General features: G+C 43.2%; 1 protein-coding gene across 1 annotated transcript in view; it reads left to right on the top strand.

Annotated features, from left to right (window-relative positions):
• Dctn6 (dynactin subunit 6) overlaps positions 1–16,057 on the top strand; it is a 31,577-nt gene extending 15,520 nt beyond the window's left edge. Inside the window, exons 3-7 of the mRNA XM_004666935.2 lie at positions 9,758–9,863; positions 11,705–11,793; positions 12,983–13,030; positions 14,042–14,184; positions 15,513–16,057. Of these exons, the coding sequence (XP_004666992.1) occupies positions 9,758–9,863; positions 11,705–11,793; positions 12,983–13,030; positions 14,042–14,184; positions 15,513–15,611 (485 nt within the window). The 3' untranslated portion in view covers positions 15,612–16,057. The remainder of the gene's footprint in view (positions 1–9,757; positions 9,864–11,704; positions 11,794–12,982; positions 13,031–14,041; positions 14,185–15,512) is intronic.
• Positions 16,058–25,608: the final 9,551 nt, after the last annotated feature.

Raw genomic sequence — 25,608 nt, 5'->3', positions numbered from 1 at the left:
CCAGGAAGTCTGAGCCTTCATTCAATCTTGGTATTAGTCAAAAAACCAGTGACAATTGTGCTAATAATAAAGAACTTGGTTGGAAATTTTGCCTGGTTGATGCATTGTAAATAGAATGTAAAATGACCCTGTTTCTTATAGAAGTTTCATTTCTTTTCTTTTTTTTTTTTTTTTTTTTGATTTTTCGAGGTAGGGTCTCACTCTAGCCCAGGCTGACCTGGAATTCACTATGGAGTCTCAGGGTGGCCTCGAACTCATGGCAATCCTCCTACCTCTGCCTCCCGAGTGCTGGGATTAAAGGCGTGCACCACCACGCCCGACTTTAGAAGTTTCTTAAATTAGTAAATGCTTTATCCTATGAAAAAGGAGCTATGGTTATATTTCTTATTGCTATGACAGAACACTTGACAAAAGCAACTTAAGAAAGGAAGGGTTTGTTTGGTGTCAGTTTAAGAAGGACACAGAGGACACTTGCTTACAAAATCTGATGGCCTGGATTCGATTCCCCAGTACTCATGTAAAAAGTCAAATACACAAAGTGGCACATGCATCTGGAGTTTCTTTGTAGTGGCATGTACTGAGGTATGTCCTCATCCCATGTTACGTTCATTAAGAAGCGAATCAGTCTTTAAAAGCAGGGAAAGGTTCTGATGAGGGATAGTTACCTAATGTTCTGTCGCCCACATCTTATCTCATTTTTGTCCTGCAAGTTTGTTATCTTTGTTCCTTACTCAGGCCTTATGTTTCTTTAGTTGTATATATAAATGTGGGAATTTTCCAGAATTCCCATTTAGATAATCATTTCTGTCATTGTTATATTTGGTATAAAATATCTTCAATCTTTTGGCAGCTGTTTACTTTTCTGAAATAGCTCATCAGATGTAAAACCTCCTGGGAGTTATAATTATAAAGTTTAATCAAAGCTGAGAGTGGAGAGAAATTATCTGATTACAGCTTTCCCCACTATATCTTACTTTTCATTTTAGGGCTTTTGTTGTTTTTGTTTTTGCTTAGCTTGCCAGAATAGTTGATTTAAATCTTTTTCTGTTGTGCTATAGAGTTAGAGATTTGAACGCTTAATAAACTGTGTTTACTGAAGAGCCTGGTGACAGTAAACAGAAATGTAGTGTACTGTTAGACTCTTCAGCATATTCTGTGTAAGTTTCCATCCTTTATATTTTTACCTCTATATTTTTATATTATTCCCTTCTGAACTATTTCAGGAAGAAAGCAGTTTTTTTTTTTTATTCTGCTATGCTTCAGGTCAGTGGAACTTTAAACCAGATCTGCTATTTGTCTTTTATTTATTTATAATAAACTAGCCCAAGCTGACCTGGAATTCGCTATGTAGTCTCAGGCTGGCCTTGAACTCACAGCAGTCCTCCTACCTCTGCCTCCTGAGTGCTAGAATTAAAGATGTGTGACACCACACCTGGCCAGATCTGCTATTTTTCTAGAAAAATCAGGTATTTTCTTTATCAGAGAAATTGATTAGATGCTCAGAAGTCTAAAGTCTGGCTTGGTGGCTCTTGCCCACAATCCCATACTCAGGAAGCTGGAAGTGGAAGATTGATGTAAGTTCAAGGCCAGCCAGGGATATATACCAAAATACAGTCTCAAAGCAAAGAAGGGGGCTAGGGAGATGACTCAGTGGATAAAGCACTTCACATGCAAGCCTGACTACCTGAGTTCAGATCCCCAATGCCCACCTAAATGTCTAGTGGGTATTCTGTCTCTATCTCCTTAGCATTGGTAGGATAGACCTGTCTAAGGAGACAGAATCATAATCCCAGGACAAACTAGCTAGACTGGCTGAATGTGAGCCCTGGGTTCAAGTGTGAGACCCTGCCTCAGTAAATACGGTGAAAAATGATCAAGGAAGATGCCCAACATCGACCTCTGGCTTCCATGCGCATAATATGTGTGCCCATATACATATACATGCACAGCACACACACACGGAGAAGGAAAAAGAGGGAAGGAGGAATGCTTGGAGGGTTAGTTCTTGCCCCAGAGCCCTCTGGTTGGCAGCTCTGTTGAAGCCTGTCCTCCTTAGAGGCTGCTCAGAACTGACAGCTCTCCTGCTCAGTGAGGTGGGTGACCAAGCATCAAGCTTGGTTTGCATTGGGCTGCCCCAGGTGATTTTCTGTAAGTGTTCATTTTGGCTGCTGAAGAACACGTCAGAAGGTACCTCCGAGCACACTTCTATAGTGCATTGGAGAGTGAGGGTAGACTCCTGGTAATTAGGCTTGGTTGGGAAATCAAGATGTAAAGGCAGAATGGGGCACCATAAAACAGCTTTTGTCCTGCCGCATTTACCTCATTTTCATACAGATCGGAGCCTGCCTCAATTATAGGAGTCTTTTGGTAAGGCAGAGAGCGGTGGTGTACTAGTCAAGGAGCTTGTTTAATTTTCAAAAGAAAGAGCTTAAAATTTTTCAAATTATTTATTGATACATGCAAATGTATCCAAAGACTGCTGCCTATGGCAAAGATAGACAGGAAAAGTGTCCCTTACCAAATGAGGGAGGTGGAAATGGGATGCATGGAATGTCTCCTGGCAGCGTCGTCTCAAGCCCAGCCAACCATGTAGGAAAATAATTCTTCCTCCAGTTAAGGCAGCTCCAACTCTAGACACATTTGTCCAAACAAGGAGATAAGCCAGACAGGGTTCCAGCACATTCAGTAAGAAACTATACAAACTGCCCTGCCAGAAAGAGCTCCAAAAAGGTTCACAACAGAGTTAAAAAGGAAAAATCCCAAACTTTCCATGGTGACAGATTTTTATTTTTAAAGTACTTTAGCCTTATGGCCCTTAAACATGGCTTGAATACAGAGCCATCCTAGGTAAAAAGTCTTTTGGCTGGCTGCAGAAAGCACAGGGCAAACTGTGGGCATGTCATTGTGCTGTCCCTAGTAACAACAGTGCTTGACTTGCCTGGCTGTGCTCCCTCCTCAGCATAAAGCAAGCAAATCCTTTCAAAAGTTCACCAAACAAACTCTTAGCAGTCACCTGTACTGAAATACTGACCTCACTCAACTGTGACCAAAAAGACCTATAGGAAACTTGGGGGGACTGTTCACTTAATCACTACCCTGGCATATGCTTTCGCACGCCTTTAATCCCAGCACTGGGGAGGCAGAGGTAGGAGGATCACCATGAGTTCGAGGCCACCCTGACACTACATAGTGAATTCCAGGTCAGCCTGGGCTAGAGCGAAACCCTACCTTGGAAAAGGAAAAGAGAGAGGGAGAGGGAGAGAAGGAGGAAGGGAGGGAGGGAGAGAGAGAGGAGAGACAGAGCACAAGCACTTTCCTCAATTCAGTGTGGATGGTTTCACCTGGGGACTTCAGCCCCCCCAGCACCAGGGCCTGCAGTGTGGCAGTCTTGCCAGCAGGTGGAGGTAGTGTACAAATCTCAGGCCTCACCTAAGCTCCCCTGCCTTAGCTCCCAGGACAAGGCCTTGGGATTTATAACCCAGTGTTTTCCAGTTATGTATTAAATAACTTAATAATGATTAACAAGTAATAATGACAGTAACAAAACACCCAGTTAAAACAGCTCAGGCATTATTTTAAAATACTGTATCAGATGTCTTAAGGGGCTAGGATTGTAGCTCAGTGGTAAAAGTGCTTGCCTAGCTGGGGTGGTGGTACACACCTTTAGTCCCAGCACTTGGGAGGCAGAGGTAGGAGGATTGCTGTGAGTTCAAGTCCACCCTGAGACTACATAGTGAATTCCAGGTCAGCCTGGGCTAGAGCAAGACCCTAACTGGGGAAAAAAAAGAGTGATTGCTTAGCCTAGCAGTCATGATACCCTGGGTTCCACTCCCAGAGTCTCCTACCCCCCAAAAAAGTTATGAGAATTTGAATGAATTGCTTGGGGTGTTTTGTTGTTGTTTGTTTGTTTTGAGAAAGGGTCTCACTCTATCCCAGGCTAACCTGGAACTCACTCTGCAGCCCTAGGCTGGCCTGGAACTCAACCTCTGAAGTGCTGGGATTTAAAGGCATTTGCCATTACTGTTGTTTGAATTTTATTTTATTTATTTATCTTTGAGGTGAGGTCTCTTTCTATCCCAGGCTGACTTCCCAAGTGCTGGCGTTACAGGTCCATGCCACCAAGCCCAAACTATATCCTGCACTTTTAAAAGAGATAAACAGTGTTGCAGTCAGGTTCGAATTGCTGGTAGAAATCACCTGACCAAGAGCAGCTTGTGGGAAAAAGAGGTTTATTTTGGCTTACAGGCTCGAGGGGAGGCTGCACAATGGCAGGGGGAAATGGCATGAGCAGAGAGTGGACATCACCCCCTGGCCACCGGACAATAGCAACAGGAGAGTGTGCCAAGCACTGGCAAGGGGAAGCTGGCTATAACACCCATAAGCCCGCCCCCAATAATACACTTCCTACAGGAGTCACTAATTTCCAATTGCCATCAGCCGGGGAACCTAGCATCTAGAACACCTAAATTTTTGGGGGACACCTGAATCAAACCACCAAACAGCATTGTCAGTTGTTCTCATAAGTGGAGTTGAGAGGAACTTTGGACTACATCAGTCTCAGTGGCATCTTGGTCTTAATCCTTCCTTCTCAGGTGGCATCTGACGGTCCTAGCCGTTCAGAGCCCCAGCTTGAGGGCCAGGGCAACACCCAGTGCCTCTGGCAGCTCAGCCAGGCTGACAGATCTGCTTGCCCAGCGAGCTCTTCATTTTGTCTGCTCTTTGGTTAATCTTCTTACCGTTCTGTAATCTTCACAGACGTTTCCCCCTTGGTGAACAGGGGCTGTTACCATGAAACAGTAAAAGGAGGAAGGCAGATCATTCTTCTCTCTCTGATCAAAATCAGTTATTTTGCTTATCTTGGAAAAGTTCTTAGCTCTTTGTGACAAATAGTGAGGAACTTCTCATTTTTAAGAACTACGTGTCACAGGGGGACACTGGGAAGATGGTTTGGCAGTTTAACAACTGCACGTCAGATCCCGTAATCTCTCTTTCAAACACTATTTCATATAACCCACATTTCATCCCAATGAGGTAGGCTGCTAAGGATTTCATCCTTTTATAGATGAGGAAACGGGCCTTAGAAAGAGTGAGCACATAGCTTGTTAAGTGACAGAGCCCAGTCTATGTTTTGTAGGCACAGGTCAGGTATAGATGGGGCATTAACTCCAAAGAATCTAAAATAGATTGTATCTCTTTATTATGGAACATTGTGAAGTAAAATGTAAATTCATGTTGTGTAAACTTTAGTTTTCAGCTGGCTCATTCAGCTGGAAGACTTAGAGATTTCTCATATCAGAGGGATCCGGTGTTTGTGTTAGCACTATTTAGCACCCCTCTGGGTTTGACTTCTAAATGTCCATTATTAAAGGACAGTTAAGCAAATTATAGCTTGTAGGTATAATGCTAGTGACTTTATATCCCTTAAAATGAATATTTTCCTAGATATACTTACATATGAAAAATTACCATAACAAAGAGAATTGTAGGGCTGGAGAGATGACTTAGCAGTTAAGGCATTTGCCTGCAAAGCCACAGGACCCAGGTTCGATTCCCTAGGACCCATGTAAACCAGATGCACAGGGTGGCGCATGCATCTGGAGTTTGTTTGCAGCAGCTGGAGGCTCTGGCATGCCAATTCTCTCTCTCTCTCTCTCACTCTCTCACTCTCACTCAAATAAATTGAAAAATAAAAAATCTTTAAAAAAGAGAGCGAGAGAGAGAATTGTAAAGCAGAAATCCAGAGGCTACAAAGAACTCAACACTTAATGAGACTGCCAACAGGTCAGCCATGGCTCGGGAACATTGTAGAAGAGGGGGCTGAAAGATGTTAAGAACCAGAGTAGGTAGGAATATTCTGAGACAGCCCCCGGCTATCCTACAGGGACTAACTGAGGCCTTTCTGACTCCACAGGGAATACCGTAACCCCACTGAGCAGGGTCCCCAGGGTAACAGGAGCTGGGGCTACGGGATATAAGAGTATAACCTATTATATAGAAAAGAAAAGCCAGGTGTGATGGTGCATACCTTTAATCCAGGCACTTGGGAGGCAGAGGTAGGAGGATCACCATGAGTTTGAGGCCACCCTAACACTACATAGTGAATTCCAGGTCAGCCTGAGCCAGAGTGAGGCCCTACTACCTAGGGGGAAAAAATGTAGAACAAAGATTAGTCCTAGGTTTTAAAGAAACATGTACTTGATGCATGTTTTTCTCTAAGTTGTATTTCTTTTTAAGATTTTAAAGGCCATATAGTCTGTATATGGTGGATATTTGCAGTCCTTAAGTCTACTGTAGTATTTAGTCTAGAATAATGTACCCCAGACTTTGGGCTGGGGGTGTAGCTCAGTAGTAGAGCAGTTGCCCAGCATACACAAAGTCCTGGATTTGATCTCCATTACCATGTAAATCAGGCATGGTGGTACGTTCCTGTAGTTCATCACTAGGAAGGTGGAGACAGAGAAAACAGAAGTTCAAGGTCATGCAAGGCCAGCCTGGGCTACAGAAGACTTTGTCTCTAAAAAAAAAATGCCTTTAAGGAATGAGATTTACAGGACAGAACATTTCACTGTGCTGCAGTCAGGTTCGCATTGCTGGTGGAAGTCAACCTACCAAGAGCAGCTTGTGGGAAAAGAGGTTTATTTTGGCTTACAAGCTCGAGGGGGAGCACCACGATGGCGGGGGAAATGACAGCATGAGCAGAGGGTGGACATCACCCCCTGGCCAACATAAGGTGGACCACAGCAACAGGAAAAACTGTAACACCCATAAGCCCACCCCCAACAATACACACCCTCCAGGAGGTGTTAATCCCCAAATCTCCATTAGCTGGGAACCTAGCATTCAGAACACCTAAGTTTATGGGGGACACCTGAATCAAAGCACCACTTACTGCTTGCTTTGCTTTGTTTGAATTGTTAGTAGAGATCATGCATTTATAAAGAAATGCAGGTATCTTCTCACATTTGTGTACATACACATGGGCATGTGTGTGGTGTATATGTGTGTGCACACATATATGAAAAAAAGGGCACACATGTTCACACTCATAGTCACCTTGAGAGGCGTCTGGAGATCTTAACATCCCATCTTCTGACTAGTAGACTTTACTTGGGAAACTTAACTTGAGCACTTGAAGATTTGGTCAGCAGAGGTGACTGAGAACTATATAGGCCACTCTTCCCATTCCATATTGGACTGTGTGTCCTGTTTTGGGACCTCACGCTCTTTACCAATCCCCTCAGCACTTCATTGTCTGGGGAAATAAGCTGCCCTGAACACCAGGAGCCTCCTACTTAAGTGTTTGTGGCAAATACATTAAGTGATCCAAGATTTAAGATAACAAGCTCCAAAGGCCAAAAATAGCATGCATTCTTTTTTGTTAATATTTTGATTTTATTTTTATTTATTTGAGTGAGAGAGACAGAGATGAGACATAGAAGGAGAGTGACAGAGAGAATGGGTGTACCAGGGCCTCCATCTGCTGCAAATGAATTCCAGTCATAGGCACCACCTTGTGCATCTGGCTCATGTGGGTCCTGGGGAATTGAACCTGGACCCTTTGGCTTTTCAGGCAAGTGCCTTAACCACTAAGCAATCCCTTCAGCCCTTTTCTTACTTCTTAAAAGGTTTTTGTCTGTTTAGTTGTTTGGTTGTGGGGGTTTTGTTTGTTAGTATTAATTATCATTATTTTTGGTGCTGGCAACTCAACCCAGGATGGTGCACCTGCTAAGCACATCCTAACCCAGAAAATGTTCATAGTTTGTTTCCTTACAACATATAAGCAGATAGTGATGTCTGAAAAAAGTTAACAGTTTGTATAACTGAATACTGAATTTCATGGACAACATCACCTTCCTAATATCATTCTCACCTTCCTGACCCCCCACTTCAGCTTCCTGCCTCCTCTGCTGATCTTTTGTCCACTTTACCTTTCTTCAGAGTCAATTACTTCCTGCCACTGTTTACCAGTAGAACCAGCCTTGGGAGTGCCAGCACATAGCAGGCTGAGGCAAGAGGGCCCAGATGAGGCCTTGCCTCCAAAAACAAATCAACCAAAAATGGGGGGAGGGCTGGAGAGATGGTTTAGTGGTTAAGACACTTGCCCTGCAACACCTAACGACCCATGTTTGACTCTCCTGATTCCATGTAAGCCAGATGCAAAAAGTAAGACAAGTACAAGGTCACACATGCCCACTAGGTGGCACAAGTGCCTGTAGTTTGATTGCAGTGGCTAAGGCCCTGGCACAACAATTTTCTCTCTATGTTAAAAAAAAAAAGAAAGAAAGAAAGTAAAAAGAAATAACTTTGGTTTGTATTGAGAGGTGAGTGGAAAGAGTGTTAGAAACAGGCTAAAGAAAGGTAGCGCTTTCCGTGGTTTTGTTTGAAGCAGTGTGTTACTTTAGCCCAGGCTGGCCTTGAACTCAGAGATCCTCTTCCCTCAGCCTCCTGAGTGCTGGGATTACAGATGTGAGCCAGCACACTCAGCTTTGAAGACTTTTTCTTATCAGTAGTTTCATTATCACTAGAACTGTAGACCTACAGGGGGAGGGGGTGGTGCTCACATTCCAGAATCAAAGCCCTGGTTAGTGAGTGCAGGCTCTCCGCCGTAGCTCTTGACAGGGCTCTTAGAGCCTTGCCTCCATCCCACCTTTTCTGCTTGAACGGGTCAGCAGCGTGTCCTCAACCAGACAGCCTTGCCTCCTTCCCGGGCACACGCTCGTATTCATGCAGTGACCAGCAAGCGAGGCTGAGGCCGGGTCTCATGTCCTCTGACTTCTGTCCACCCGTGTTTCCTCTTAATCACATGGGAATGCTGTGAAAACACCACATTGTGAGCAGAGAGCCTTACCTGTCTGAAAGGGAGGGCATCAGATGTTGTTTTGTTTTTAACTTTTTATTGACAACTTCCATACATATACACAAGATACTGTGACCATAATCCCCTCCCTTCCTCCCCTCTCCTAGCCCCTTCACTGAATTCCTTCTTTCCAACTAGTTCCTGTCTGTTTGCTGTCACCATTTTTCCCTCCGGTTGTGTACATCTTGTGTAGGTAGTGCCAACCACTGTGAGCTCATAAGTGCTACAGCTGCTTTGTGTCTGGAAGACAATATTGCAAAGCACACCTCCCTTCCTTTGGCTCTTACATTCTTACCAACACCTTCCATGGTGGTTCCTGAGCCTTGGAGGATGTGATAGAGATGGCTCCGTGCTGAACACTCCACTGTCTCTTCTGCTCAGCACATTGATGGGTTCTGATTCTCCACAGTGGTCACCAGAGGGCATTAGTTTTGTTTTGTTTGGATTGGTTTGGGTTTTCAAGGTAGGGATTTGCTGTAGCCCAGGCTGGCCTTGAACTCACTGATCCTCCTACTTCTGCCTTCTGAGTGCTGGGATCAAAGGCATGCACCACCATGCCCAGCAGGCATGAGTTTTTATCACCAACTATGGAGACATTCTGTCTCCAGCATCATGTCATCTAACCCTCACCACAGCCCTGCAGGGCTGCAGCCTTTCATCTCCTGCATTTCCTACTGGGATCACAGAAGGTTCAAGGTCGAGGCTGAGCTCACTGGGTCTAATATCTGTGCCATTTCATTTATCTCAGCTCCAGATTTGGCATGAAATTACGTCTGATAACAGTCAAGGAGATAGTACTAAGTACCTAGCATGGTGCCTGGCACATACTTAGGGTTCTTCCAACAGCCTCACCCATGCACAGCCTATGCTAATAATTTACCTCTCACACATTCTTCACAGGACCAAGGACGGTGATCCACCCTAAAGCACGAATTATTGCAGAGGCCGGGCCAATAGTCATCGGTGAAGGAAACCTAATAGAAGAGCAGGCCCTTATCATAAATGCGTGAGTAAGACTCTTACAGGTCCTCTGAACCAAGGGCCCAGGTAATGTTTTCAGTCATCATAGTGTCTCTACTTCTGCAGCTTTCATCTGGGAAGCCCACTATTTCAGAACTAGAGAAATACTAAGTATCTTCTTTCAACATAAAGTGAATGAGAAACCCCCAAACCAGAGCAGAGATCAGCCAGTCCAAGTGGAAGAGCTTGCTGGCAGCTGACTAGAAGCTCTGTCTCTGGGTCTGATGGGCTTCCCGTGTTCTGCATGGTATTACCTCAAAGTTACATTTGGAAAATGTGGGATCATAGAGGAAATTTGTAATATTTTTATTTATTTATCTATTTGAGAGAAAGAGGCAGACAGAGAGAGTGAGTATGGGCACCAGGGTCTTCTGCCACTGGAAATAATTCTAGACACACGTGCCACCTGGTGTATCTGGCTTTACATAGATACTGGGGAATTGAATCAAGGCCGTCAAGCTTTGCAAGGAGGCACCTTCAACCACTGAGCCATCGCTCCAGTCCCCCTAGAGACGATTTTTAAACTTTACTTCATATTTTATTTGTTTATTTACTTGAGAGAGAGAGAGTATGGGTGAGCCAAGGCCTCTTGCTGCTGCAAACGACCTCTAGACCCATGCATTACTTTGTGCATCTGGCTTTACATGGAAAATTGAACCCAGGCTGTCAGGTTTTGCAAGCAAATGCCTGTAACCACTGAGCCATCTCTGCAGCCCCAATTTTTATTTCAATAAAAACATAATAAAATATTAGGTAATGTGTGTAATCTGTGAACTAGGCTGTAATGTCCATGAAATTTTCATAAGCATTTAAATTTTTCTAGATAAAAATTTGGCAAGAAATTCAAGCTTCTACCTAATTTGTAGCAACAATTTATGGAATTTGTGTAAAGACCTTGGGAAAATATTTAACTGATAAAAAGACTGATTTGTCTGAATGCTCTGTTTAGAATTTGGGAGTTTCTTACTATATTAAGCAGTTTCTCTTTAAAATACATTTGGCACCTTCAGTGCACGTCAATTAACACAGTGATATTCTGCAGTAACTCAACTTTCAGAGATAAAACTTCTTTTAGAGCACACATTTAATCTTCTACATATTTTAGCTAACTACCTAATATCACAAAATGATTATTGATGTGAATATGTTTACTTTTCATAGTTTGGAATGGTTATTATGAATGGAAATTTTTCAAGGTAGGTATAGTTGGTATCTTTTTTTTTTTTTTCACCTTACCCTTGAGAAGGCCCTCTTCCCTTTGAGTTTAGAAAATTAAGGGAGGACAGGAGCTGTGGAGACGGCTCAGCCACTAAAGGCGCCTGCTTGCAAGTCTGCCAACCTGAGTTCAGTTCCCCAGAACCCACTAAAACCGGAAGCGTTTGACATGGACAGTGGCACACACGCCTACAGCAGTGGGAGGAGCCTGGAGAAGCCAGAAGCTGTGAGCTATCCCACTGCCAAACAAGAGGGGAAGGTGGAGAGGAGAGGCGGGATTGACACCCTGAGGCTGTCCTCCAGCCTCCACGTGCACTCCATGGCATACACACACACACACACACACACACACACACAAATTAAAACAAAGAAATAAAGGAATGCTATTCTCTTACTCACCTGTGACTTCCTCACATTTTAGGTGCAACTCAGAGTCTGGCTTTCTTCAACACAGAGGGAAAATATTCACCTGAGTTAAAAAAAAATTAATTGACCTAGTTATATATGTTAAGTTTGAGGCAGTTAAATTTGAACAATTGATCCAAATTCTGAAATGGGAGGAAAATTGCCTGTTGTGCTACTTGCTTTTGGTAATTTGTCTATTCTCTTTAGTCACCCAGATAACATCACCCCTGACACTGAAGAGCCAGAACCCAAACCTATGATTATTGGCACCAATAATGTGTTTGAAGTTGGCTGTTGTATCCTTTATAGTAATCTTCTGTGAATACTCCCACATGTCCTTTCAGCGTCCTCCCACTTAGAAATTGGCATAACTTATCTATCAAGTATATTTATATGTCATAATTACCTCTTTTTAAGACTAGGCCATCAAGCTTTTGGGACAGGTTTATTTTCAGTGTGTTAAGAAATCCTTCCTGGGCTGGAGAGATGGCTTAGTGGCTAAGGCATTTGCCTGCAAAGTCAAAGGATCTAGGTTCAATTCCCCAGGATCCATATAAGCCAGATGTACAAGGTGGCATATGCATCTGGAGTTTGTTTGCAGTGGCTGGAGGTCCTGGTGCACCCATTCTCTCTCTCTCTCTGTCTGCCTCTTTCTCTCTCTTGCTCAAAAAAATAAATAAATAAAACAAAATATTTAAAAATAAATAACAGGAAAGCACATTTAAAAAATAAAAGAAAAAAATCCTTCCTGAGGTTGAGGCTATACTCAGTATAGGGCACATGGCTTGCATGTGTGTGATCCCTAGCACCACACAGAAAAACCCTTTCTGTTCTGATGAGGAACTTAGTCAAGTAAGTACTGTATGCCATTCTCCCCCCTCCCCCAGCCCCTCTGTCAGACATACACATCTCCAACACAGCATCCTGAAAGTCCTTTACTGGAACTGTAGCTGTGGACAGGTAGCAGCGTCTGGGCAGCAACAGACAATTAAAAGCTAATTCTGGCTTCTACTCTGATCTCAAAACCACACTTTTATTAGTCTGGTTTCTGTGTCATTATAGATTATATGTTATCTGATTCAAGAAGATGGTGGGTAGATGTGAAAATATTTCTTTGTGAGTTTTGTTTTTCTTGGTGTCAACAGTGTACCTGCTTGGTGTTGTCCAGTGGACCAATAGGACCTTTCACAGTGTCAGCACGATATGTAATACTGTTAACAGTGTTGTAAGTGGATAGGTGGTTTTCTTAAAGCACTTGTGAAAATCAGGCCACAAATACTCATTTCTTTAAAAAAAAAAGAAGTATTATTCATTTATTGATGTCAAGAGATATTTGAGAAGTAAAGGTTTACTTCAGATTACTCTGGACAAGGAGTTCTGCATAGCCCGGCTTGGACCTCTGAGCCCAGGGCAGTGTAAATACATTCTATCTTCATAGGGGAAAGGGGTGGATTATTAGAGTGTTTACTTAACACTGGCCTACAGATTCCCAAGCCATGAAGATAGGAGATAATAATGTCATTGAGTCAAAAGGTAAGCTGGGTCACAGTGTAACTGTCGGTCACCTCCTTTCTCTTTGTTGTGTCCTGGGAAACAGTCTAAGGCAAACTGTGGCCAGGTGCTATGCTTGGAAGTGGATTCAAATCATTGTCAGATGAATTCTTTGCCTCAAAAGAACCTAATCTGGTTATGTGGTCATCGGATAACATGGCTAACTACATTAAATTAGAAAGCCAGCGTGTACAGTTTAAGTGGGAATTGGATCAAGCCATAAAGCCCCACTGAGAGTTGAAGTGGCTTCAGGTTGGCGGGATTTCAGTTGATTACTGTTCTTGTAGACCTAAAGAAAAACAATCACATTCTCTCCAGTAATTGCTTTTGTTTAATTTCAGGACTGCTTTACCCTAGTCAATCAAAGACACACGTCATCTGCTTATCAAAATTAGAGCCAGGAGGGGATTATGTCAGGTCACCAGCACTGCTGGGAACCTGCTCCTACAGCTTGTCCCACTAAGGTTCAGGACCCTGAACAATAGCTCTTCTGTAGAACACTGGTTTATCTTTCTTGCCCCCAATTGGCATAAAAGGAAATGCTTCTTTTTTGAAATAATAACATGATACTTTTCTTAATTTGCTTAATGGTTTTCGTTTTAATTTGGATTACCATTTGTCATCGTCATGCTCCACTGACTGACTGCTTACTGCATGCCAGCTGTGTGCTCAGCCCGTGAGCCCTCACCTCACTGGTCTTTAAGTAGAGCAGTCACAGGTTCCTGTGTTACAGGTCAGCTTAAGCTCAAAGACTTGACGGTGACATTCCCAAGGCCACACAGATGGTTAGCAGTGGAGCTCTGCTCTGATCAGCACTGCCTGCTTCTGTCTGTCTATACAAACGGAATTGAAGCATTTTCTGTTATTTTTTTTTTCTTAAAGACAGTTTACATTTTTATACCTAAATCATGGGGGAAACATGTCAAAACAACAAAAAAGGGTTGTAATCACATGATGCCTGGTGTCACAGTTCTCTCTGTGTCTTGACTGCAGCCTATGTGGGCAGAAATGTCATCTTGACAGGTGGCTGCATCATTGGGGCCTGCTGCAACCTAAACACTTTTGAAGTCATCCCGGAGAACACGGTCATCTATGGTGCAGACTGCCTTCGTCGGGTGCAGACCGAGAGGCCACAGGTACTAGAACCTCTCTTTTAAAGGGGCTGCTAGGTATCCCAAAATGCCCTCTAAGTGTCTTAACAGGCAGTAAGGTTACAATTTAGAAAGCAAGCCAGGCATGGTGCCTCTTTAATCCCAGCACTCAAGAGGCAGAGGTAGGAGGATTGCTATGAGTTCAAGGCCAGCCTGAGACTACATAGTGAATTCCAGATCAGCCTGGGCTAGAGTGAGACCTTACTTGGACAAACAAACAAACCAAAAAAAAAAAAAAAGAAAAAAAAAAGAAGGGCAGGAGAGATAGCGATAGATTAGTGGCTAAGGTGTTTGCCTGCAAAGTCAAAGGACTCAGGTTCAATTCCCCAGGACTCATGTAAGCCAGATGCACAAAGTGGCACATGCATGTGGAGCTCATTCGCAGTGGCTGAAGGCCCTGGCACACGCATTCTCTCCCTCTTTATCTGCATCTTTCTCTCTTAAATAAATAAAAAATAATTTTTTAAAAAGAGCAATTGATTAGGTGGGCATGAAGACACCTCAGGGGTTTTCCTCAGATCTCCACACACATATGCATCTATCTGCACCCTCATACACACTTGGATGCACACACATTAAAAATAAATGAATAAAACAAATTCATCTGGCTGTTTGAATCATAGTGTCTACAATGGAGAAGCTGAAAATTCCTACTCACAAGTGAGTTTATAGTCAGAAGGTTTGTGCAGTGCTGGCCCGTGAACAATCAGGGTCACATGAGGGAGCCCAGCTGAGCAGCTCAGCAGGCCATGTGCAAAGTGGCATTCTTTGGGTCCTCATTGGCTTTGGCACTCATTTTCAGAAGCCAGAATGAAATCTATAAACAAAAGTTTAAGGACTTTTTTGGTCCATTTTTATATATAAAATTACTTGACTTTATCTCATTAGTAATCATAGTGTAATTTCACTGTAACTTTTAAAGAGCAAGCAGAAAAATGCCAGGTGTGGTGGCACATGCCTTTAATTCCAGCACTTGGGAGGCAGAGGCAGGAGGATCGCTGATAGTTTGAGGCCAGCCTGAGACTACATAGTGAATTCCATAGTGTAATTTCACTGTAACTTTTAAAGAGCAAGCAGAAAAATGCCAGGTGTGGTGGCACATGCCTTTAATTCCAGCACTTGGGAGGCAGAGGCAGGAGGATCGCTGATAGTTTGAGGCCAGCCTGAGACTACATAGTGAATTCCACAGCAGCCTGGGTGGGCAAAACTAAATCAATGAAAATCATGTTTAATTCTGAGACTTCAGAACAACCATTTCTGTGTGGTAGTGTTAACCCCACTGGCAGTCAAGTCTTATTTGTCTGTTTTTGTAGCCCCAGACACTACAGCTGGACTTCTTGATGAAAATCTTGCCCAATTACCACCACCTGAAGAAGACAACCAAAGGAAGCTCCACTCCAGTGAAGAATTAGAAGCAGTGCAGGACGTCAAGCAGTTCTTTCGCTATCTGTTGGAAGGGCTATGGTGTTTGCGTAGTCTTAGCAGTTTGCAGAATAATACAAAATGACTTTAGTTTGTAAAATTGAGTTAGGGAGAGAAGTAAAAGAATTTTCATTGTAATTTATTCAAATTATATTATTTCCCTATATCCATGTTCTTGTTCTGATAATTTACAGGTTCAGTTTTCTTTTGTGATACAAAATGTTAGCCACAAGCTTGTATATAAAATGCTACCCATGGCAAGGTATTACTGTGTGTTTCTCTTCTGACATATGCCATTGTAACTAAATAAGCTTGCTGAAGGACTTTTAGTACACATATTTTCATCGGTTTGCTAATTGCATTTATGTTTCCAAAATAGCTTTCTTAATTTTTTATTAATAATTATCATCTATTAAAACTGATGTGTTCATTTTTTCCTCTTGAGTGTTTACAGTTGCTTAAAATTTCAGGTGAAACTTCAGTAGCTATTGAATTAGTTTATACTTCACTTTGTTTTTAAGAGAAACACTACAGGGCTGGAGAAATGGCTTAGCACTTAAGCGCTTGCCTGTGAAGCCTAAGCATCCCAGTTCGAGGTTCGATTCCCCAGGACCCACATTAGCCAGATGCACTAGGGGGTGCACGCGTCTGGAGTTCGTTTGTACTGGCTGTAGGCCCTGGAGCGCCCATTCTCTCTCTCTGTCTCTTCCTCTGTCTGTTTGTCGCTCTCAAATAAATAAAAATACCAAAAAGATTAAAAAAAAAAAAAAAGAAAAACACTACATTTTTCCTTCTTTTCAGTAAGACAAAAGTAATCAGAAAGCTATGTCTCCATACGATATAAATTCATAGAGAATGCTCTGTGACCAAAATGATAAGTGACCCATCATTTACTTTACTGTATTCCTGAGTTTCTGAGGACAATAAAACTGTAAAAGTTTGAAACTTCTATGCACTTATGAAATATTTTGGCATGGCACTAATCATTGAATTTTTTTTTTTTTTTTTTTTTGAGGTAGGGTCTCACTCTAGCTCAGGCTGACCTGGAATTCACTGTGTAGTCTCAGGGTGGCCTCGAACTCATAGTGATCCTACCTCTGCCTCCTGAGTGCTGGGATTAAAGGCATGTGGCACCACGCCTGGCTAATCATTGAATTTGTTATGATGCTGTGTATCTAATTACATGATAGGTAAAATATTGAGGATTTTGTTATAATTCCTTTTGTAAGTGTTGGGGATTAAACCCAAGGCCCCATACATGCCAAGTGCACACTCTACCACTGAGCCTCACCCTCAGTCCTTGAGATTTTTTTATTAATTAATTTTTTAATTAACAACTTCCATGATTGTAAACAATATCCCATGGTAATGCCCTCCCTCCCCACACTTTCCCCTTTGAAACTCCATTCTCTATCACATCCCCTCCCCTTCTCAGTCCCTCTCTTATTTTGATGTCATGATCTTTTCCTCCTCTTATGATGGTCCTGTGTAGGTAGTGTCAGGCACTATGAAGTCACAGATATCCAGACCATTTTGTGTCTGGGGAGGAGCACATTGTAAGGAGTCCTACCCTTCGTCTGGCTCTTAAATTCTTTCCACCACCTCTTCCGCAATAGACCCTGAAACTTGGAAGGTGTGATAGAGATATTGCAGTGCTGAGCACTCCTGTCACTTCTTTCTAGCACCATGATGCCTTCTGAGTCATCCCAAGGTCACTGCCACCTGAAAAGAGAAGATTCTCTAGCAAAAGTGAGAGAAGCATTAATATATGGGTATGAACATTAAGAGAAGTGCTTACTGGGCAGTTTGATAAGCATAGTATATACATTTAGCCAGACAGCAGCAGATGTTACACCCCTAGGGCTCACCCCTGTTTTAAGTTTTCAGTATCAGAGAGCTGTATTCCCTCTCATGGAGTGTGCCTCCAGTCCAATTAGAGGGCAGTTGGTTTCCACCATGACAGACATGCCACTATTATACCCGTTGGCTCATTTGGCCTGGCTGGCCAAATATAAGGCTTGCAGTGTCTATTGCTGAGTATCTTCACTGGTGATTTCTCTCTCTCCCATTGAACTGCATGTAGAATGGCTTCTTCCAGTTTTCTGTCAGCTGGTCTACATGGAGGAGATTATCAGCTCAGTTCCAGCAGGATTTCTCAATGGCCTTGCAGCCCAAGTATGTGGAGTCTTCAACAGTAGGGTCTTACCATCGATTCCTGGTGGGAAACCAAGATGAGATTATTTTTGAATAATTCAGGTGCATGCAGTTAATAGAATATGACTTCTCAACTTTTGAATTGTAGACATTGATTAATACTAAGATCCTAAGTTACAAGATCAATACTAAGATACTAAAATAAGCTGGGCATGGTGGTGCATGCCTTTACTCCCAGCACTTGGGAGGCAGAGGTAGGAGGATTGCTGTGAGTTCGAGGCCACGCTGGGACTCCATAGTGAATTCCTGGTCAGCCTGGGCTAGAGTGAGTACCTCGAAAAACCAAAAATAAATAAATAAATAAACAAAATAATAATAATAAAATACTTTTCAAAATTAAAATCAAATTTTGATATACTATATTACTAGTTTAGTATCTTTTTTTGTGTGTGAGGTAGGGTTTCACTCTAGCCCAGACTGACCTGGAATTCACTATATAGTCTCAGGGTGGCCTTGAACTCTCAGTAATCCTTCTACCTCTGCCTCCCAAGTGCTGGGATTAAAGGTGTACACCAACACACCCAGCTGAAAAGTATAATTTTAGATTTCTGAAACTGATAGTATAAATCAGTCTAATTATTTCAAATTGGAGTGATTTGGTTTTAGTAAGAATACTCATGACTGAAGTTAGATCACTGTGCTGGGCCTTTGAAAAGAGAATGCAAGGCTGGAGAGATGTCTTTGCGGTTAAGGCATTTGCATGCAAAGCCAAAGGGCCCAGGTTTGATTCCAGGACCCACGTAAGCCAGATGCACAAGGTGGCACATACATCTGGAGTTCGTTTGCAGTGGCTGGATGCCCTGGTGCGCCATCTCTCTCTCTCTTCCTCCCTCCCTCCCTCCCTTCCTCCTTCACCTACTCTCTCTCTGCCTCTCAGTCTCTCAAATAAATATATATCTTGATGGATAGAGAGAGGGAGGGAGAATGCAGGCAGCTGGAGAGTTGGCTTAGCAGTTAAGGTGTTTGCCTGCAAAGCCAAAGGCTCAATTCCCCAGGACCCACATAAGCCTGATGCACAAGGTGGCACATGCATCTGGAGTTCATTTGCAGCAGCTGAAAGCCCTGGTGTGCCCATTCTCTCCCTTTCTCTCTCTCTCTCAAATAAATAAAATTAATAAACAAAAAGAGAGGGCTGGAGAGATAGCCCAGTGGTTAAGCTACTTGCCTGCAAAACCTAAGGACCTAAGTTTGATTCCCCAGTATCCACAAAATGTTGGATGTACAATATGGCACATGCGTCTGGAGTTCGTTTGCAGTGGCTAGAGGCCCTGGCATGACCATTCTCTATCTGCCTCTCTCAAATAAATAAATATTTTTTTTAATCTTTATTTATTTGACAGACAGAGAAAGAGAATGGGCATGCCAGGGCCTCCAACCACTACAAATGAACTCTAGATGTGTGCATGCCTTGTGTATCTGGCTAACATGGGTCTTGGCAAATCAATCTGGGTCCTTTGGCTTTGCAGGCAAATGCCTTAACTGCTAAGTCATCCCTCCAGCCCAACAAATATTTTTTATTTAAAATATTTTATTTTTATTTATTAATTTGAGAAAGAGAGATACCGAAATAGGCAGGTAGAGAGAGCAAATGGGTGTGCCAGGGCCTCTAGCCACTGCAAACGAACTCCAGATGTATACACCCCTTGTGTATCTGGCTTACGTGGGTCCTGGGAAGTTGAACCTGGGTCCTTTGGCTTTGAAAGCAAGCACCTTAACTGCTAAGACATCTCTCCAGTCCCTAAATAGTTTTTTAAGATTTATTTTTATTTATTTATTAGAGACAGAGAGAATGGGTACACCAGGTACCTCTAGCCACTGCAAATGAACTCCAGACACGTGCACCACCATGTGCATCTGACTGGGACCTGGAGAATTGAACCTGGGTCCTTAGGCTGTGCAGGCTTGCACCTTAATGGCTAAGCCATCTCTCCAGCCCAATAAATAAATATTTTTGAAAAAAGAGAATGCAGGCTGGGCGTGGTGGCTCATGCCTTTAATCCCAGCACTTGGGAGGCAGAGGTAGGAGGATTGCCATGAGTTCAAGGCCATCCTGAGACTACATAGTGAATTCCAGGTCAGCCTGGGCCAGAGTGAGACCCTACCTCAAAAAAAAAAAAAAAAATAGAATGCAGCATGAATGACCCATTCCTGATAAATGCTCTTTGCTTTTCACCCCCTTGGTGGTGAATTCTGAATGCTATTGGTCATTGGACTTAAAAATTTATTTATTTATTTATTTATTTGAGAGCAATAGGCAGAACACAGACAGAGAATAGGCATGCCAGGGCCTCCAGCCACTGCAAATGAACTCCAGATGCATGTGCCACCTTGTGCATCTGGCTTACATGGGGAATAGAGCCTCGAACCAGGATCCTTAGGCTTCACAGGCAAGACTTTAACCACTAAGCCATCTCTCCAGCCCCTGAAATAATATTTTTATTTATTTATTTACAAGCAGTAAATAAATCACGAGTGCTGGGATTAAAGGCATGCACCACCACGCCCAGCATTTCTTTTTCGCCTCCTATCATGCAGGTCTTGTGTAGGTAATACCAGCCACTGTGAAGTCATGAATATCAAGGCCGTTTTGTGTCTTCTCTTGTTTGGGCTCTTATATTCTTTCCTCCAACTCTTCCACAATGGTCCGTGGGCCTTGGAGGGTGTGGTAGAGGTGTGTCATTTAGTGCTGAACACTCTAGTGTCACTTCTCAGCACTGTGGTGAGCTTTGAGTCTATCCAGTGGTCACCATTGTCTGAAAAGAAGCTTTTCTAACCAAGACTGAGTAGCATTAATATATGTACATAAGCATAAATAATTAGTGGACAGTTTGTTGGACATACTATATCTGTTCAGTCAGACAATATTAGTTTACCCCTAGGCCTTATGAACTCCCTAGCCATAAGCTTTTGATGAGATTTTCAGTATCAGCCATAAATTCCCTGCAATGGAGCAGGCCTCAGGTCCAATCAGGGAGCAATTGGTTTCCACCATAACACACAGGTCATGGGCTGCATAGCAAGTTCAAAGCCAACCTGGTCAATTTAGTGAGATCCTTTCTCAAGACGTAAAATAGGGACTGGAGATAGGGCTGAAATGTAGAGTGCTTTGCCTAACATGCATAAGGTCCTTTGAAGTTCTATCTTGGTTCTAAAAGGTTTTGAACAAGCTCCCATATGCTAGATAAATGGCTTCTCTGAGGTATAGTTAGCATGTAAGTGCAATAGTAAGATACTTCCTAAGGACTTGGTAATACCCCTCAGATAGTTAAACTGACTCAGCACATAGTGAAATCCAGGGATATACTCAGTGATATAGCCCAGCATGCATCAAAGCCTTGGGTTCAATCCCTGGCACTGGAGAAAAAGTACTGTAATGAGAAGACCCTCAACATTTCTTAGCCACACTGTAGGTTACTAGGTTAAATTAATTCACTTAAGGAAAGAAAATATGAATAGAAATAATTGCGAAAAATGGGTTTCTGGGTTGGAGAAGGTTTAGCAGTTAAGGTGCTTGCCTGTGAAGCCTAAGAACCCAGGTTTGATTCCCCAGTACCCACATAAACCAGATGAACAAGTTGGAGCATTTGTCTGGAATTTGTTTGCAGTAGCTGGAGGCCCTGGCACACTCATCCTCTCTCTGTTTCTTCCTCTGTCGCTTTCAAATAAATAAATATTAAAAAAAAAAAAACAGGTTTTCAAACTGGATGTAGTGGCACACACCTTAAATCCCAGCACTTGGGAGGCAGAGGTAGGAGGATCACGGTGAGTTCAAGGTCACCCTGAGACTACATGGTGAATTCCAGATCAGCATGGGCTAGAGTGAGACTCTACCTAGAAAAACAAAAACAAATAACAGGCTTTCAAGAAACAAAATACAACAATGTGTGTACAGTGCTATTCATGAAGGGAGGTCTTGAACCCAGGAGATGTGAGCAATTCTGTAAGTAGAGTTCTAGTTTAAGTAGAATAAATTGAGGCTAGCGAGATTGCTCAGCAGTTAAGGTGCTTGCCTGCAAAGCCTAACAACCCAGGTTCAATTCCCCAGTACCCACATGTAGCAGACAGCTTCAGGTTTGCTGAGATGAACTTCCAGACCAGGCACAGTTATAGAGGAAGGGATTTATTGAAGCTTGCAGAATTTTCATAATGGCAGAAGAAGCTGGCCCCCTTTCACAGGACAAAACATACAGAAAGAAGCACAAGCCTAAAAGCCAAAAGCCACACAGCACAGCACACTTCAGGAGCTCCAGCTAGGCACACTTTGCATAACTTTAGATTGAAATCTCAAACCCGCCACCACACCTTAAGATCCACCCAGTGACACCACTTCCCGCCGGCCGTCTGCAAACTACAAACTGGTGAAACACTGAATATATTGGGGACCATCTATTCAAACCACCATGCCACATAAAGCACAAAGTGGTGCATTCATCTAGAGTTCATTTGCAGTGACTGAAGGCCCTGGCATGACCATTCTTTCTATATTTCTCTCTCTCTCTCTCTCTCTCTCTCCTTAACTATCTCTGTCTGTTTTCAAATAAATAAAAATATTTTTTATAGCCCAGCACTTGGGAGGCAGAGGTAGGAGGATTGCTGTGAGTTTGAGGCCACATAGTAAATTCCAAGTCAGCCTAAGCTAGAGTGAGACCTTACCTCAGAACACCAAAAATTAAAAACAAATAAATAGAACAAGTTTATTAAAGCCCACTGTGCCTTGGGAAGGTTCATACCTCAAAACTAACCAGTTCTTTTGGCACTAATTGCCAGCCTAACTGGGCCACCTTCTGATTGCAGACATGGCTGTCAAACTATCACCATTCAAGAAAAGAAAAAGGGGGAACTGGATGAGAACCCCAGAACTCTTTCCTCACACAGAAATTCAGGGGAGCTCTCTGGTTACACGTCCTCTCATGTGAATTTGGTTTTTGTGGTTTTGACTTCAGGCCTGTGAATGTAATTTGGGTAAAATATTTGACCCTGCAAGATGAAAACTCAAAGGTCAGAAAGATTAGCGTGTGAGCTTTTCTGTAGCCAGGACCCACGGCCATCTCACTTCCCTAGACAAATAGTGACAAATAGGGTGTGCTTCTGCGTTACGACCAGACAGGGATGAAAGAAACATGCCATTTTCCTATTCACAGCTTCGTAGTGCAATCTGACACCAGGTCTTGGGTCAGGATGACACATTTTTTTGTGGTTGAATAGTGTCTTTACACCTTACTTCATGCATGCACACCGTCCTTCTTAGCTGTGCTGTGTAAAAATCACCCAAGATAGCAACTTGAAGCAGCAAAAGTCGTACTGTCTTGCTCTTTCTAAAGCTCCAGAACCCACGCTGCTCACTGACGGTTCTGCCTCAGTGCCCCTCGGGCCTGTCCTCCCACAGATGCCCAGGGCACTGCTTTCAGATGGCGCGCTCACAGGCCTCAGCTGCAAGCCACAATTCCTCATACTGGAGCCTCTCACAAAACCGCCAGTGTTCTCATGACACAGCAGCTGGCTGCCTTCAAAACTGGCCCTGGATCTGCTAAAACAAAGGGAGCTGGGCCCGCAGGCTACTTGCAGCCGGGATAGCTATGAGTGCAGCCCAACACCACCGCAGAGCTGAACTTGCGTAAAACATGAGGGCTTAGGTGGGTTGTTTTTTGGTGAGAATTTTGTTGTGTTTGTTTTTGTTTTTCCAAGATAGGGTCTAACTCTAGCCCAGGCTGACTTGGAACTCACTTTGTAGTTCTAGGCTGGCCTTGAATACACAGTGATCCTCCTACCTCTGTCTCCCAAGTGCTGGGATTAAAGGTATGGGCTACCGTGCCCAGCCTTTTTTTTTTAAATTATTTTATTTATTTATTTGAAAGTGACAGAGAAAGAGGCAGATAAAGAGAGAGAGAATGGGTGCACTAGGGCCTCCAGCCACTGCAAAGGAACTCCAGACGCGTGCACCCCCTTGTGCATCTGGCTAACGTGGGTCCTGGAGAATTGAGCCTTGAACCGGGGTCCTTAGGCTTCCCAGGCAAGCGCTTAACCACTAAGCCATCTCTCCAGCCCTTTTTTGCTATTTTCTTTTCCTTTTTTGTGACTTGACTATGAAGTTCTGGAGCATGAACTATGTAGATGACAAAGTCATGTCACAGGGCCATGCAAAATAAACGTGTTCTCTGCCTATTTGTACACACGCATGGCTTCAGCTTTGTAGCAGTTGAACTGACACCATCAGATGTCACATGTGCTCATGGTGACTTGGCAAGTTAATTATTACTATTACATTTAATGTTTTCTACAAAACAAATTTTCATACTTTATTACTTTTCTTTCCTTTTTTGTTTTTTCAAGGTAGGGTCTTGTTCTAGGCCAGGTTGACCTGGAACTCACGATGTAGTCTCAGGGTGGCCTCGAACTTATGACAATCCTCCTACCTCTGTCTCCCAAGTGCTGGGATGAGAGGTATGCACCACCACGTGCAGCTCTCGTACTTAACTATTAAGGGTATTTCACACCTCAGCTTCACCTCATGAAGCATCCGCCACAGCCTGTAGTCCTCAGTGACATGCTGCACCAGCAGCTGAGATGTAGACGGGCCCAAACTCTGCCTCCTACTTTCTCATCAATTCATATGCATAATGAAAGTAAATATAGTCCTCATCTATTATTACTTTGTAATCCAAGCATGGTCTCTACAATGTCTAAAAGAAAAGAAAATTATGGTGAAGATTGTTTAACAAATGGATAGGTGGCTACTTTTGTGGGGGTCTTTTTGAGGGGGGATGTTGAGTCTAGGCTGACATGGAATTCACTGTCTCAGGCTGGCCTCAAACTCACAGCAATCCTCCTACCTCTGCCTCCCAAGTGCTGGGATTAAAGTGTGTGCCACCATGCCCAGCAAGAATTTTTCTTAAGTTGCTACTCAGGTTCTGCTGCAAAATCTGTTTATGATCCAGGCATGGGGGCTGTTGCAGTCCGGTTCGCATTGCTGTTAGAAATCACCCAACCAAGAGCAGCTTCTGGGAAAAAGAGATTTATTTTGGCTTACAGGCTCGAGGGGAAGCTCCACGATGGCAGGGGGAAAACGATGGCATGAGCAGAAGGTAGACATCACCCTCTGGCCAAAATAAGATGAACCACAGCAACAGGAGGGTGTGCCAAACACTGGCATGGGAAAACTAGCTATAAAGCCCATAAGCCCGCCCCCAACAATACACTCCCTCCAGGAGGCATTAATTCCCAAATATCCATCAGCTGGGGAGCTAACATTCAGAACACCTAAGTTTATGGGGGACACCTGAATCAAACCACCACATTCCACCCCTGGCCCCCATAAACTGATAACCTGATGTAAAATGCAGTGCATTCTTCTAACTTTAAAAGTCCCCATAGTTTTTATCAATTCCAATGATGTCCATACATCCCCATAGTTCAAGATCTTTTAACTGAGTCATAATACCAAAAAAATAACCTCAAAAAACCCATAATGGCACAGAATAAACATTCATACTGCAAAAGATGGCATTGGGCATAGCAAAGAAACATTCAATCAATACAAGATTTAAAACAACCAGGGCAAATATCAAACTGTAGCTTCAAATCCAGCAACTCTAGCCAGTGACAAATCTCCAAGTCTGATAATTCTGACCAGCAACAAGTCTCTGGCATTCCAATTCCGCCCCTCCAGCTAGGCTACTCACAGTCCTGGAAAACTTCATCGGGGCCAGCAGCTCCTCAGCAGCCATCTCATGGTCCCGGCATCTCCACTGGGTCTCCACTGCAAGCCACGGTTCA

This window comes from Jaculus jaculus, chromosome 9, assembly GCF_020740685.1.
Source record: "Jaculus jaculus isolate mJacJac1 chromosome 9, mJacJac1.mat.Y.cur, whole genome shotgun sequence".
NCBI classification, from domain to species: Eukaryota; Metazoa; Chordata; class Mammalia; order Rodentia; family Dipodidae; genus Jaculus; species Jaculus jaculus.
Note: the sequence above shows the minus strand (reverse complement) of the source record. Positions and strands in the feature narration are given on the sequence as shown.